The sequence below is a fragment of the Aegilops tauschii genome, chromosome 2 (genome assembly GCF_002575655.3).
Source record: "Aegilops tauschii subsp. strangulata cultivar AL8/78 chromosome 2, Aet v6.0, whole genome shotgun sequence".
Classification (NCBI taxonomy): domain Eukaryota; kingdom Viridiplantae; phylum Streptophyta; class Magnoliopsida; order Poales; family Poaceae; genus Aegilops; species Aegilops tauschii.
In genome coordinates this window covers 480,489,813-480,505,046 of record NC_053036.3, presented here as the reverse complement: position 1 = coordinate 480,505,046, position 15,234 = coordinate 480,489,813, and the positions used below count along the sequence as shown (strand labels likewise).

Below are 15,234 nucleotides of genomic sequence, written 5' to 3'. Positions count from 1 at the left end.
TGTGTGGTAGGGAGTTTTATTTCGGTGAAGATATGAAGGGAACAAAGCAAAGTGGTAGATCTACTGGCAAACTACAGCAGCCACAGAGAGTGTACTATTGCGGTGTGGCTTAACCATAGTCCTCATGTATTGAGGAACTTGTGCTTCTCGATTGTAACTCATTAAACTTTAAATAAACTCCATTTTTTCTGGAAAAAAGAACAATTCTTTGTACTCGAATTTAACCGAATTTAGCACTTCTGACCAATTCCTTAAACCTGAACAAAGAGGAAAAATACTTTAAACCCTTAAGCCCCCAATTCGTCGTCATGGCCTCCGCCTCTGTTTCCCTCTCCTCCCTCGCTTCCTCCGCCGCCGCCGCCGCCGCGATCTCCTCCTCCCCCGGCTGCCCTCCTTCCAAACCCTTTCACGATCCAAAACCTCTTCACCTTTCCGTCAGACTATTCCCCCGTTTCGCCAAACCTCAATCGCTCTCCTGCTCTGGGCCGCACGCCCCTCGCGCCGCCACCGGCGACGGATCGGGTGCCGGGAACCGTGGGGATGACTCGGGAGGAAACGGCGGAAAAGATGGAGGTGGCAACGATGGCGACGGCGGCGGCGAAGACGACTACGAGGAGGCCGAGTTCGGGCCGCTGCTCGGCTTCAGCGAGGTGGCGCGCCTCGCGGCCGCCCGCGGCGTCACGCTCCCGGCCGACATGATTGAAGCGGCCAAGGACGCCGGCATCCGGGAAGTGATTTTGCTCCGATACTTCGATTTGCAGGTATACCGAATTGCACACTTCTTTTCCTGAGGCGTAAATCCGGCCGTTTCCTCACCTCTTTCCATCCCCGCAGGCCGCACCGTGGCCACTCGCCGCGATGATCCGGGCCTTGTCAGTGCTCCGCAACAGAATGCTCGCCGATCCGTCATTTCTCTTCAAAGTTGGCATCGAGGTATGCGCGATTCATCGTTGACTATTTTTGTATCAGAACTCAGAGCTGGTGTTTTTATATTTCAGTCCTATGCTATTTTGAAGTTGGGGTTCGAATGCAGGTTGTGATCGACTCCTGCTGTGCAACGCTTGCGGAGGTGCAGAAGAGGGGGGAGGATTTTTGGGCAGAGTTTGAGTTATATGCTGCTGACATTTTGATCGGGATTGTTGTTGATATCGCCCTAGTTGGGATGTTGGCTCCGTACGTAAGATTGGGAAAGGCGTCTGCTTCAACTGGGCTGTTAGGGAGGTTCAACCGGATGGCTGGAGCTTTGCCAAGCAGGTGAAATCATATTTTTCACTATAAGTTGCCACTGCAGTGGATAGATAATATGAGAAGTAAAATAAGGTGCCCAGTTTGTAGTTTCATTTGTCATGACCATCAGATTCTATCCAAGAAATGGAATGAGATAGTGTGGATGGATCCTGTAGTATTCTTCTCAATTCAATTTTTTTCCAGTCCGACATGCTGATTTTATGGCCTCTTACCTGCAGTGTTTTTGAAGCTGAAAGGCCAGGCTGCAGATTTACAGTCCAACAAAGAATTGGGACATACTTTTATAAGGTAATGAATGAATCTTACATCAAAAGTATTCAGTCTGAATGTAGCATCATTATCTGATATTCTGTTTTGAATTGGTGGAGCACCATTACGTTGTTTGAATCGGGTTCTTTTAAATTTTATCCCAGGGTGTTTTGTATGGCTCAGTTGGATTTGTCTGTGGTATTATCGGGCAGGGAATTTGCAATATGATAATGAATGCCAAGAGGTAATGCTTGTGCCTTTCGTGCTTTTGATACATAATCATTTTTTCTCCCATTATACTATCCTTTTGTATTTGACATGGGAGGAGTCCGTTAAGAGAGACCTGAAGGATTGGAGTATCACCAAAGAGCTAGCTATGGACAGGGGTGCGTGGAAGCTTGCTATCCATGTGCCAGAGCCATGAGTTGGTTGCGAGATCTTATGGGTTTCACCTCTAGCCTACCCCAACTTGTTTGGGACTAAAGGCTTTGTTGTTGTTGTTGTTTGTATACTATCCTTTTGTAAGGTCTTTCTGCAGGATTTCTTTGTTGTTTGTTCACCACCTCAGTATTGCCAATGAATATTATTCTCAAATTATGTTTCTCTTATCTTGACTTGTGTGATTTTGCTTGGTTCTGTTCATTTTTCAGGAGTGTCAAAAAAACAGATGAAGATATTCCTGTTCCACCACTTATTAAAAGTGCTGCTCTTTGGGGTATGTATATTGTGTATTTTTTTTTTCATTTTACCACTTATTTTACTTTGACCACATGTTCAGTAACTTCAGTAACTGCAAATGTGGGTTTGATGTCCACTAAAGAGATATCTAACAGCTGAGACAGATAGATATATGATATGAGCATATACTTTAACGTTTAACGTCAGTTTCGCTTAGTTTCACTAAAATTTCTTGAACATTTCTCTAACTATGTTAATTCAGACATTCTCCGACAGTTAATTTATAAATTGATTTCTTTACTTTCTACTCCTGATTTATGTCATTTCTTACTATTTATGTCATTTTTTCTGCAGCGGGCTTCCTGATTTATGCCCCAAACTAGTAGTAGCACATCCCATTTCTATGTTCCATTCCTCAACTGACAAGCACTGTTAACATGTAGGCGTGTTCCTTGCTGTATCATCTAATACACGCTATCAGATCATCAATGGTCTGGAACGAGTAGTTGAGGCATCACCAGTTGCAAAGGGTGCCCCTCCTGTTGCACTGGCTTTCACCGTTGGTGTCCGCTTTGCCAATAACATCTATGGTGGTATGCAGTTTATCGACTGGGCTCGATGGAGTGGTGTCCAGTAATGGTGAGTGATCCTGTTTTAGTTGTGCATCTTGTCATCTTCTCGCCAATAGTATGTCATGGAAAATCAATTTTATACACCTATTCGTTGAACAGAAAATGCTTCCAGGTGATGTCCTACCATTATCTTGCATCATTTGGAAGGACGTCAAATCATTCCATTTCTTTAAATGATTCTCGCAGACCCTAAGAAAACATTGAATTTTGTGGTATTCTTCAGGGGGGAATTCAAGCAAGAGATCCATACAAGCTTCGTTGGCGATTTTCACCTTTGCTAGAGGCAATCACAGCCCTGTGGTGACATTCGTTCACTCGGAGAAGAGCGAAGAAGCAGATGGTATTGCAACCTTGTTGTCAGACATGAGCTGTGAACAGTATCTTTTCAATTATTTCATTCCTGTACCAAGTCAAACACTAGTGTAACGTGTCTAGCGCGTTGTTTAGTTTAATCACATGAGTAATGTGATGTGAGTTGACTATCCAAAATAATGGTGTGGGAAGTAGGAAGGGTACCTGTTATATTGGAAAAAACTGAAAAAAAAATATTGTTGGCATTTATTTTGTGGGAAGGAGGGTCCAAATTGTCGGCTGACTTAATAAACGGTTAGACCTCGCTGGCACACTGGATAATGACGGAAGCACATCTGCTGAAACTGCTGAAAATGACGTGACTGAATCATCATACGACTAGTAATCCAATGAAGTAGTCCTAGCATGACAAATCACAAGTGAAGGCGTGTTGCAACTTGCCTAGACCATCCAATCTGAAGTTCTGAACACGCAGTGGGCATATACTCGTACGTCTCGTGTGGTAACAACTCAGGCCGAAACAGAGGCGTGGCATGTACTAGCAGCACAAGATGGTCCTGACCATGGCGGCTATCACTCTCCTGCCGCTGCTGGTGACGCTTCTGGCCGCACCAGCCACGGCGGCGGCCGCGCCCGTCCGCCGTTGCCCGACGAGCTGCGGCCTGATCGACTTCTCCTACCCGTTCGGCGTAGGCCCCGGGTGCTCGCTGCCGGGGTTCAACCTCACCTGCGACGCCAACACGTACAGTAAGCGCCTCCTGCTCGGCAGCCCCAGCGTCACGGTGGACTACACGATCTTGGCGAGCGGCTTCATTTCCTCGCTCGCCGTCAACATCGTGCGCACGGTGCGCATGAGACCCCGCGCCGGCGCCGGGACGGTCTCCGCCTCGGCCTCGTGGGACGGCCCCGGCAGGCCGTTCGCCATCTCCGGCGCGTCCAACATGTCGCTGTTCGTCCTCGGCTGCGGCGTCACGGCCACGCTGCTCGACCGTGGAGCCGCGGTGGGGAACTGCTCCGTGGCCTGCGCCGGGGAGGAGGTCATGCGGAGGCTGCCGAACGGGCTCTGCGTCGGCGTGGGCTGCTGCCGCATCGACGTAGGCGTGCACCTCCGGGCGTTCACCCTCAACTTGTCGCGCACCGGCGACGGTGTCAGCCGGGACAAACTGACCTTCTTCGTCACCGGCCAGGACAGGTACACGTTCCGACCCAGCGATCTGGACCGTGACATTCACCTCGACATGGTTCCTCCGGCTCGGCTGGACTGGGCCATCCCCAGCCAGCCGGACTGCCGGCACGCCATGGACGACAGGGTGACATATGCCTGTGTCAGTAACCAGAGCGAGTGCCGGGACTCGCCGATCGGAGGCTACGCCTGCCACTGCTCCAGGGGCTTCTCCGGCAACCCCTATGCCGTCGATGGCTGCGTGCCGGACCAAGGTGACCCCCTCCGTCTCTGTCATGACACCTGAATGCCAGTTGATAGCTATTTCATGTACACGTTTGCTCTGATCATCTTTTTCATTTTCTGTCCAACAGTTTATGGCTCCACCCAGCCGAAGGCGAACTGTCCGACGATGTGCGGGAACGTGAGCGTTCCATTCCCCTTCGGCACAGAGCTGGGCTGCTTTGCGAGGATCCATCTTTACCTGACATGTAACCCAGGGCGCTCTCCTGCCATCCTCCAAATGACCCAGCACTCCCTAGTCACCGACATTTCCATCGACGAGGGTGTGTTGAGGATTCAGAAGCGGTCCGGCCCGGGCGATTTCTTGGGGGATCGAGACACCACGCTCTACTCGTTCTCCGGAGAATCGGGGATGGTGAAGTGGGCTGTCGATGACCCGACGTGCAGGGAGGCGATGCTGAACAACAAGGAGTACAGATGCTTGAGCGCTCATAGCCACTGCGTGGATGTCACCGACGACAGAACAAGCAAGCATGTGGGATACAGGTGCAAATGCTCTTCCGGTTTCCAAGGAAATCCTTACCTCGAAGGTGGATGCACAGGCAAGTTCTTGATTTTTTTTCGCGAATACGCAAAGCTTGCGTATCTTTCCTTGATAGAAGAAAAGAGAATGAGTACAACAGAGGATACAATACATAGCATGAACGCAAAAGGGCATGATCATGGAACCCAGAGCAGAGAGACAAGGGATGCTCAGGCCACATTCGGTTTGAATGAGGATTCCGGAGGAAAGGTTTCTATAGATGCATTCGGTTTGTATAAATTCCTTAGGAATACTATTCATTTTCTTGTTTTTGAAAGAAACTACACATCCACTCAAAACTTATTTTTTGCGTAGGAATGAGGCAATTCAATCCCTTAGAATGATGGCAAGTGTCATCCTATCATATTCCTGTACTACTTATAATTTCTATGTTTTGGTTTTCTCCAAACCGAATGAGCCCTTTCGTTTCATTCCCAGGGAATTAGTACTGATCGCATGAATTCTTTTCTTATGTTTACTTTCTGATGCTGCTTCGTGCCATTTGCAGATATCAACGAGTGCTTGCAGCCAGATAAATACACTTGCAATGGAATCTGTCAGAATAGCCTCGGAAGTTTTACTTGCTTTAGTTGCCCGCGCGGGACAGATTTTGACATAATTGCAAGGAAGTGCAAAGCATCAAATGTTATCTTAGGTACGACATTTTGATTTTCAGCAAATTCAGCTAGTTACACTTTGCAAGATCATCCGAGTCCACTCCTTCTGAAAGTGAATGATTGCTAACACGGTGGTAAACCAATGCAATGTGACGCAGGTGTTACCATTGGACTGAGCTCTGGCGCGGGGATTCTGTTTCTTGCCGTGATTACGATCATTATCATCCATAGATGGAAGAAAGGCATCCAGAAACAGCTCAAGAAGAGGTACTTTCGCAAGAACAAGGGCATCCTCCTTGAACAGCTCGTCTCCTCTGACCCAAGTGCCAGTGACAGCACCAAGATATTCTCCCTGGAAGAGCTAGAGAAGGCGACCAACTACTTTGACCACTCGCGCGTGGTCGGCCGTGGCGGCCACGGGACGGTCTACAAGGGCATCCTGATGGACCAGCGCGTTGTCGCCATCAAGAGGGCAAAGCTGGTGGCGAGCGCCGAGATCGACCAGTTCATCAACGAGGTTGCCATCCTGTCGCAGATCAACCATCGGAACGTCGTGAAGCTCCATGGATGCTGCCTGGAGTCCGAGGTCCCTCTGCTCGTCTACGAGTTCATCTCCAGCGGCACGCTCTACGACCTCTTGAACGGGGCGCAAGATGGTAGGCTTTTGCCGATGCCTTGGGAGGAGCGCCTAAGGATCGCCACCGAGATCGCGGGCGCGCTCACGTACCTGCACTCGGCAGCTTCAATGTCGATACTTCATCGAGACATCAAGTCCATGAACGTGCTCCTGAACGACAGCCATACGGCAAAGGTTTCAGATTTTGGTGCGTCGAGGTCGATACCAATTGACCAGACACATCTGGTCACTGCCGTGCAGGGCACCTTTGGCTACTTGGATCCGGAGTACTACCACACAGGCCGATTAACCGAGAAGAGCGATGTTTACAGTTTCGGAGTGATTCTTGTCGAGCTGCTGATGAGGAAGAAGCCGCTCATCGAGAACGAGAATGGCGAGAAGCAGAACCTGTCCAACTACTTCCTGTGGGCTATGGGGGAGAGGCCTCTAGAGGAGATAGTGGATAAGCAGGTTCTGCAGGAACAAGATATGGAGGCGATCAAGCACGTGGCTTTCTTGGCGCGAGAGTGCTTGAACCTGAGAGGGCAAAAGAGACCTAGCATGAAGGACGTGGAGATGAGGTTACAATTCCTGAGGGCACGGAAGGTTGCTCCAGGAAAGGATGAAGTGGTTCGATCTCACCGTGATGTAGGAGGAGGAGATTGGCATGGAGGCGTTGTTCCGGCGGCTGGTCACGATGGCACACGCCAGTACAGTCTAGAGCAAGAGTACGCGTCATCCTTGCGCATACCACGATAATTTGTACTCTCTCCGTCCCATGTCAATTGACGCTGAAAAGGATGTATCTAGACAACTACTCACTTCAAACAAATGTTGGTGGTGACGGGTGCTTGCACTTGCACCCTAGTTTCGTCCCCACGGACGTGTTACGGGCGTTTTACTGGATCTTCATCTAACTAATCTCCCCAATTTCAGCCGGGGTGGGCCCTTGCCTCCCCTAATCTCCAATTCTATTGGTTCACTTTACTTAGTTCGTAAAATCCTTAAGTAAATCCCCGTGCGTCTAGCATTACTCAGTTCCGTCTCTATCCTACTCTTAAACAAGTGGTTATCGGATGTTGTGATAGAATTTCAATTAAGAACTTGCAGTACCAGGGAGAATGCTACTGATTACGAGATGTTGTGGATGTCTGCTATATCCTAGCAACCTTGAGAACACCCCAAAAAAAAAGCAACCTTGAGAACATCTCTCGAGGCCTTTGATTTCACATTCATACAACGATACAAACAATACATTCCAATAAAGTTGTTAGTAGGATATTACCTCTCTCTAAGGGCCTAAATCTGGACCCACGTAGATCTGATACGCATATGTTGCCTCATGTTTGTAGGATCAATACATCGACAATGCTACATTTGATTACGAGAGTGGATGTCCGGTATGGTTATGTGGACTTTTTATGGGATTTAGCCCAATACACTTATATAGTTATATTAGTTGATGCAAGAATTTCATTTGGCACATCGACACACCGCGTTTGTGGTTAGGGTTAACTATAACTATAATTTGGTAATTAAATATTATGTAAAGTTTGATTAATGGTTAGCGATAATCATAATAAAGGAGAGAATTGGATCTAACCAAGAAGCGTTTATTGGACAACATGAACCACGATGTCAGGAGAGAGATGTCAGCGAGGTTGAATAACCTTACAAAGTACTCCCTTCGTTTTTTTTTGGGTCTGCATATAAAATTTATTTAAAGTCAAACTTCATCAAATTTGACCAACTATATAAGAAAAAATATCAATATTTACAATATTAAATCAATATCATTAGATGCATCATGAAATTAATTTTCATACTATATTACTTGTGTATTGTAAATGTTGATATTTTTCATAATAAATTTGGGCAAACTTTACATGGTTTGACTCCAAACAAATTTCATACGCAGAGTAAAAAGAAACGGGGGAAGCATCTAAAGGATGAGAGAAACAGTAAAGTAGCTTTGTCGGAAAAGCAACTTATGAACGATCAGACGACAACGGTGACTTGAGGAAGCGAAAACAGAGCATCAACAATCGAAGTGTTGCATTCTTCAGTATCTTCAGATAGCAGGGCCTGGCACCTACTGCTATCGCCCAGTCTATGCACGGTGGCCCTTGTAAGGGCATTTTTACCCCTTAGTTGGTTTTGATGATTAATGACAATGCTTTTGCGGACTAATCATGTGCATCGAATATTTCAGATATATTGACTAGGCACAAGATGATTTGGTTCCCCTCGAAGGCTATAGAAGACGGCGTTTCTTTTCATTTCTTTTCGGTGGTATTGAGTCGTAGGGAAGCCATACTATTAAGAGGGGGTCCACGTTGGAAAGGTTGGGTGGATTCATCACGTACACATCTTCCTTTGCACCTCCTTTCCTCTAGCCTTTGGAGCATCCTATGTTTTCCTTGTCTATGCAAATATTGCTCTTGCTTGCCGAACTAGGGCGTGCGGTAGTACTGCTCCTTAGAGCGGTAGTACCGCAAGGACCCACGGTAGTACCGCTTCTAGTAAGCGGTAGTACCGTGGTCTCTGACTTAATTTCGCAAGTACGCGGCAGTAAGGGGCGGATGTAATTTTTTACATCCGCGCCTCGCGCGGTAGTACCGCTGCTGGCTTACGGTACTATCGCGTCAGGTTTTTGCATCGACTCCAACTCTGCGGAAGTAGCCACAGATGTAATTTTTATATCCGTGCCTTCCCATCCCTGGACAGCCCCTGCCTTGCGGTAGTACCGCAAGGGGGAGCGGTAGTACCGCGCCAGCAGTACTACCGCCCTCTGCTTTAGTGCATTTTTGGCTGTTCTGGTCTCTGCCGCGTGGGCGGTAGTACCGCGGGGCCCTGCGGTAGTACCGCGCCTCAGGTGCGGTAGTACCGCGCTGCGCAGGCTGAGTTGGTGAATAACGGTTGGATTTGTTCTTCCACTATATAAGGGGTGTCTTCCTCCTCTAGTTGACTACCTCTTCCACCTCCAAGCTCCATTGTTGCTCCACGCTCCATTTTCGCCCGATCTCCTTCCCTAGCCAATCAAACTTGTTGATTCTCTAGGGATTGGTTGAGGAGGCCCCGATCTACACTTCCACCAAGAGAAATTTGAATCCCCCCACTAATCCCTTGTGGATCTTGTTACTCTTGGGTGTTTGAGCATCCTAGATGGTTGAGGTCACCGCGGAGCCATAGTCCATTGTGGTGAAGCTTCGTGGTATCATTGGGAGCCTCCAATTAAGTTATGGAGATTGCCCCAACCTTGTTTGTAAAGGTTCGGTCGCCGCCTCCAAGGGCACCAATAGTGGAATCACGGCATCTCGCATTGTGTGAGGGCGTGAGGAGAATACGGTGGCCCTAGTGGCTTCTTGGGGAGCATTGTGCCTCCACACCGCTCCAACGGAGACGTACTTCCTCTCAAAGGGAAGGAACTTCGGTAACACATCCTCGTCTTCACCGGCTCCACTCTTGGTTATCTCGTGCCTTTACTTGTGCAAGCTTATTTATGCTTTATCTCTTGCTTGCATGTGTGCTTATTGTTGTTGCATCATATAGGTTGCTCACCTAGTTGCATATCTAGACAACCTACTTTGATGCAAAGTTTAAATTGGTAAAGAAAAGCTAAAAATTGTTAGTTGCCTATTCACCCCCCTCTAGTCAACTATGCCGATCCTTTCAATTGGTATCAGAGCCTCGTCTCTTTATTAAGGACTTTACCGTCCGAAGAGTATGGTTGACGTCGTAGACGGTGTCGAGGAGCACTCCGGTGTGAATCCGGTCTCGTCTACGGGAGATGGGGGATCCGCGGTCTCTCGTGAGGAATTCAATGTGGCGTTGGACACATTGAAAACCTCCATGACGACCGAGGTCGAAAGCATGTTTAATAAATTCTTAGAAGGGCTTAAACTTTCCACCGCAGCGTTGAAAGTGGGTGATCCCGCCAACAAGGTGACGGATGCTACCTCCGACAAGGGGGAAGCTACTAGCGAGAAAGCTCCTTCTTCTAGTGGTAAAAATGGCACCAGCATCTTTGCCCATGTGGAACCTCCACTTGTCTATGGTGGACCGCTTCCTTCCACTCATTTGAATCATGCCGGCCCGGCCCCTAAGATTGAGAAGAATGTAGAATTTGATTCTTGGGTCTATCGTTTTAAGTGTCATTTAAATCATGTGAACACTAATCTTTGGAGAATCATTGAAGAAGGTTTCTATCCGCATGACCGAAGTAACTTCACTCCTAGAGAAGTCGTGGATCATCAATTCAATGAGAATGCTCTCTTCATCATCCAAGAAGCAATCCCACCCGAAGATCTTCCTCATCTCCGGCCCTACACCGTGGCCAAAGATGCTTGGTTCCAAGTGGTTTCCCTCTATCGGGGAAGCGCAAGCATTCAATGCTTCAACTATGAAGTGGTGCAAGATGAAGCCGATGAGTTTGCTATGAAAGAAGATGAAGAACCTCGTGAGCTTTATCGGAGAGTGACCAAACTCGCGGTCTCTCTCCGAGATCATGGAAGTAAGGACACGGATGACAATTGGATCAAGCGCAAATTCCTCAAGGCAATGATGCCCTACCACAAAGCCATGTCCTCCGTCATTCGTCAAAGGCCGGACTTCCACACCTTGTCCTCAAGTGAAGTGTTGGATGAGTTCGTTGCTATGAGCATCTTGGACAAGACCGCCGACAATGCGGTTCTTCGCTCTCAAAGAGTAAAGAAGCCTAACCTTGCTCTAAAGGCCAAGGTTAGTATGGAGGAAGAGGATGAAGAGGAAGAAGAGGAGAGCAACCTCGAAGATACGAAGTATGCCTATCATGAACACATGGCTCTTGCTTCAAGGCAATTTTGGAGCAAGAAGAACTCAAGGCCAAACTTCAACAAGAACAATTCAAGTGGCGCAAAGGGCAAGCAACGAGTGAGGACTTGCTTCAATTGTGGCAATGTGAGCCACTTTGTTGCGGAGTGCCCTTACGAGAAGAGGGAAGACAATGGTGGCAAGCTCATCCGAAAGGACAAGGCCAAGTCGTTCCCCAACAAGAGCAACTTCACCAAGAAGACTCCTCCCAAGGCATTGGTGGTACAAGAAGAGTACAATGAGGATGATGACGATGATGAAGATGGTGAGTCGGTTGCCATGGCCTCCGTTGCCATTGCGATGACATCACCGCCAAGTGCCTCATGGCTAAAGCCACCAACAAGGTAACCCCCAACATCAAAACTACCATCATTAATCATCCTTCTTCGACGGATAGCATTGATGAACATGAGGGGACAAATGTGGAGGAGAATGAGTTTGAGACCTTTATGGGTAAACTCAAGGGTAAATCCAAGAAGCACTTCGTTGCTCTCTTGGAACAACTTGGTGAAGCCAATGACATGATCGAGGCTCACGAAGATACCATCTCTAAGATGGAGGGGCATAGTCGTGACTATGCCGATGAGATTTTGGATCTTTCCAATGCTCTCGACGAAGAGCACGGTCTTCGTTTGGCTCTTGAGGAGTCACACAACGATGATCATGCTAAGTTAAAGAAAGATCTTGATCATGCTCTTGTTGTGTCTCGTGTGCTAAACTCCGAGAAGGCAAAGCTTGGGTGTGATCTTGCTAGACTCAAAGAGGAGTTTGACATTCTCGACAAGGCTCACAAAGTCTTGAAGGGTGCTCATGCTAGCCTCAAGGAGTCTCATGATCAACTCCAGGTGAAGCTAACTAAGGAGAAAGCCACCTTTCCTCATATGGTGTTAATTGATAATGCAAATGCTACTAACCCTTGTTGTGAGCATGTGCATCTTGTTGAGGAGAATGCTAAGTTGAAGGAGCAACTTGAGAAAGGCCTTGTGTCATGCATACAAGGTGAGAAGATCCTCAACGACCTTTTGAGCAATCAAAAGGAAGTTGTTGCCAAGGAGGGGATTGGGTTCGCACCCAAACCCAAGAACAAGAAGAAGAATGACAAGACCAAACGACCTCCTCCTCTCAAGCAAACTTTTGTGAAGGAGGGAGAGGGTGCTTCCAAGGAGAAGAAGAACAATGCGAAGGGTGGCGTTGTCAAGAAGGGCAATGCCACCCCTTCCAACAAAGCCGGCGACTTTAATCCTTCTTATGTGTTATGCCGTGCTAGTGATGGGCATGTTTATGCCAAATTTGTTGGTTCTCCTCATGAGTATATTGAATGGTCTATTTGGGTTCCTAAGACCCTTGTTACTAACATCAAAGGACCCATTACAAAATGGGTACCTAAAACCAAGCATTGATCTCTTGTAGGTGTTTGCTTCCGGTGAGGGATCATGGTTGCTCGATAGTGGAGCTACAAATCATATGACCGGAAGCAAGGACTTGGTGGTGGACGTGCACAAGATTCCATCTATGCCCACCAATGCCGAGTGGGGTGATGCCTCGTCTTCTAAGGTATTGGGACTCGGCAAAGTTGTCATTTCTCATGATCTCACGATCGAGAAGGTCATGCTTGTTGAGTCCCTTGCATACAATTTACTTTCCGTTCGTCAACTTGCAATCATGGGCTTTGCCACTTTCTTTGATATTGATACCGTGGCCCTCTTGTGGAGCAAGACTCTTAAAGTAGCCTTTGTTGGGCATGTCGAGAACGGTCTCTATGTGATTAACTTTTTGGAGCGACCCACTAAGACCGCGACATGCCTAATGGCTAAAGTTGACGTGGGATGGCTTTGGCATCGCCGTTTAGCCCATGTCAATATGAGATCTTTGCAAAGTCTTCTCAAGGGGGACCATGTCCGTGGACTAACGAATGTTAGTTTTGCTAAAGATCGTGCTTGCAGTGCTTGTATCGAAGGAAAGTTACATGAGAAGGCTCACCCTCCCACGACTATCATTTACTCGAAGAGGCCTTTGGAGCTCCTTCACTTGGATCTCTTTGGGCCTCCATCCTTTGATAGTCTTGGGGGTAGGAAGTATTTCTTGGTGATTGTGGATGACTATTCAAGATACACTTGGGTGTATTTCTTCAAGAGGAAGAGCGAGACCCAACAAACCGTCATTGACTTTGCAAATGAAGCCCAACGTCAACACAATGCAAAGATCTTGACAATAATAAGTGACAACGGTACCGAGTTCAAGAACTACACCTTGGATGAGTTTCTTAGTGATGAGGGGATCAAGCATCAATATTCCGCACCTTACACCACTCAACAAAACGGTGTTGCGGAGAGGAAGAACCGGACGTTGATGGATGCGGCAAGGACCATGATGGCGGAGTTCAAGTCTCCATACAACTTTTGGGCCAAAGCCATCAACACCGCGTGTCATGCATCCAATCAGCTCTACCTCCGCAAGGGCTTGAACAAGACTCCATATGAGATACTCACCGGTAACAAGCCCAACCTCAAGTACTTTCGGGTGTTCGGGTGTAAGTGTTTCATTCTCAAGAAAGGTGTTCGGTTGTCTAAATTTGAAGCTAGAGCTTATGAGGGCATATTTGTTGGTTATGCTACAAACTCTCATGCTTACCGTGTCCTCAATAAATCCACGGGACTTATTGAGGAGACTTGTAACGTGGAGTTTGATGAGAATAACGGCTCCCAAGTGGAGCAAAGTGGCACTTGTGATGTAGGTGATGAAATTCCTCCTCAAGCCATAAGAAGAATGGGTGTTGGTTTTATCCTACCCATTGAGGAACCCCTTGTGGCCGAAGGAGAAGGACAATGCTCCACTCAAGTGGAGCCATCACCAACCCAAGGCCCACACGCTTCCGAAGAACAAAGTGAAGGCCCTCAACCTCATGAACAAGACCAAGGGCAAGATCATGCTCAAGACGGTGGTGACACACCAAGTGATGCCCAAGGTCAAGTTCTCTCCTCCGAGCAAGTTCAAGATCAAGAACAAGCTCAAGACGGCGCTCAAGATGATCAAGTGATCGCTCCTCAACTCACCACCGAGGAGAAATTGGAGCGTCGTGCCGCCAAGATTGCATCCAAGCTCTCCACCAAGGGTCATCTCATGAAGAATGTGCTTGGAAGCACTCAAAAGGGGGTAAGCACTCATAGACAATTGGCAAACTATTGTGAACATCACGCGTTTGTCTCTTGTGTTGAACCCCAAAAGGTATATGAAGCACTCGAAGATTCGGATTGGCTTAATGCCATGCATGAAGAACTCAACAACTTCGAGTACAACAAGGTGTGGAGATTAGTGCCGAGGCCAACGGGGAACCACAATGTCATTGGAACCAAGTGGATTTTCAAGAACAAGCAAGATTCTCATGGGACCATCATTCGCAACAAGGCACGATTGGTGGCACAAGGCTACTCCCAAGTCGAGGGTATCGACTACGGTGAAACCTTTGCTCCTGTTGCTCGCCTTGAATCTATTCGTTTGTTGATTGCTTATGCTTCTCATCACAACTTTAAGTTGCAACAAATGGATGTGAAGAGTGCTTTTCTTAATGGTCCTATTAATGAGTTGGTTTATGTCAAGCAACCCCCCGGGTTCGAGGATCCCTACTTTCCCGATCATGTGTATCAACTCGATAAGGCACTCTATGGCCTTAAACAAGCCCACGTGCGTGGTATGACCACCTTACCGAGTTGTTACAAGATCGTGGGTTTGAAGTTGGGCTAATCGACCCCACTCTTTTTAGTAAGAAGGTCAAAGGGGAGTTGTTTGTGTGCCAACTATATGTTGATGACATTATCTTTGGTTCCCCTAACAAAGCTTTCAATGAGAATTTGCCGCACTCATGACCTCAAAGTTCAAGATGTCTTCCATGGGAGAGTTGAAGTTCTTTCTCGGTTTCGAAGTAAAGCAAAGAAGAGAAGGAACCTTCATCAACCAAGCCAAATACACTCAAGACATGCTCAAGAGATTCAATCTAAGTGATGTCAAGTCGGCGTCCACTCCAATGCCCACCAAGTGCCAACTTG

At 47.5% G+C, this 15,234-nt stretch overlaps 2 protein-coding genes across 2 annotated transcripts; both read left to right on the top strand.

Annotated features, from left to right (window-relative positions):
- The first annotated feature begins 271 nt into the window (after nucleotides 1-271).
- LOC109782582 (protein RETICULATA, chloroplastic-like) lies at nucleotides 272-3,368 on the top strand. The gene is made up of 8 exons (XM_073508843.1): nucleotides 272-761; nucleotides 835-933; nucleotides 1,034-1,254; nucleotides 1,467-1,536; nucleotides 1,662-1,741; nucleotides 2,148-2,212; nucleotides 2,619-2,814; nucleotides 3,031-3,368. The coding sequence occupies exons 1-7, from the start codon at nucleotides 309-311 to the stop codon at nucleotides 2,810-2,812; spliced, it is 1,182 nt and encodes a 393-aa protein (XP_073364944.1). The 5' UTR covers nucleotides 272-308; the 3' UTR covers nucleotides 2,813-2,814; nucleotides 3,031-3,368.
- A 117-nt stretch (nucleotides 3,369-3,485) lies between these two features.
- LOC141020605 (wall-associated receptor kinase 1-like) lies at nucleotides 3,486-7,307 on the top strand. Its single transcript, XM_073508842.1, has 4 exons — nucleotides 3,486-4,556; nucleotides 4,656-5,126; nucleotides 5,616-5,762; nucleotides 5,883-7,307. The coding sequence occupies exons 1-4, from the start codon at nucleotides 3,671-3,673 to the stop codon at nucleotides 7,097-7,099; spliced, it is 2,721 nt and encodes a 906-aa protein (XP_073364943.1). The 5' UTR covers nucleotides 3,486-3,670; the 3' UTR covers nucleotides 7,100-7,307.
- The last annotated feature ends 7,927 nt before the right edge of the window (nucleotides 7,308-15,234 follow it).

Coding starts and splice junctions, on each gene's coding strand:
- LOC109782582 (XM_073508843.1), top strand. CDS start 309: ATGGCCTCCGCCTCTGTTTCCCTCTCCTCCCTCGCTTCCTCCGCCGCC. Junction 1,255..1,466: donor GCTGGAGCTTTGCCAAGCAG/GTGAAATCATAT, acceptor TCTTACCTGCAG/TGTTTTTGAAGCTGAAAGGC. Junction 1,537..1,661: donor TTGGGACATACTTTTATAAG/GTAATGAATGAA, acceptor ATTTTATCCCAG/GGTGTTTTGTATGGCTCAGT.
- LOC141020605 (XM_073508842.1), top strand. CDS start 3,671: ATGGTCCTGACCATGGCGGCTATCACTCTCCTGCCGCTGCTGGTGACG. Junction 5,127..5,615: donor CCTCGAAGGTGGATGCACAG/GCAAGTTCTTGA, acceptor TGCCATTTGCAG/ATATCAACGAGTGCTTGCAG. Junction 5,763..5,882: donor AGCATCAAATGTTATCTTAG/GTACGACATTTT, acceptor AATGTGACGCAG/GTGTTACCATTGGACTGAGC.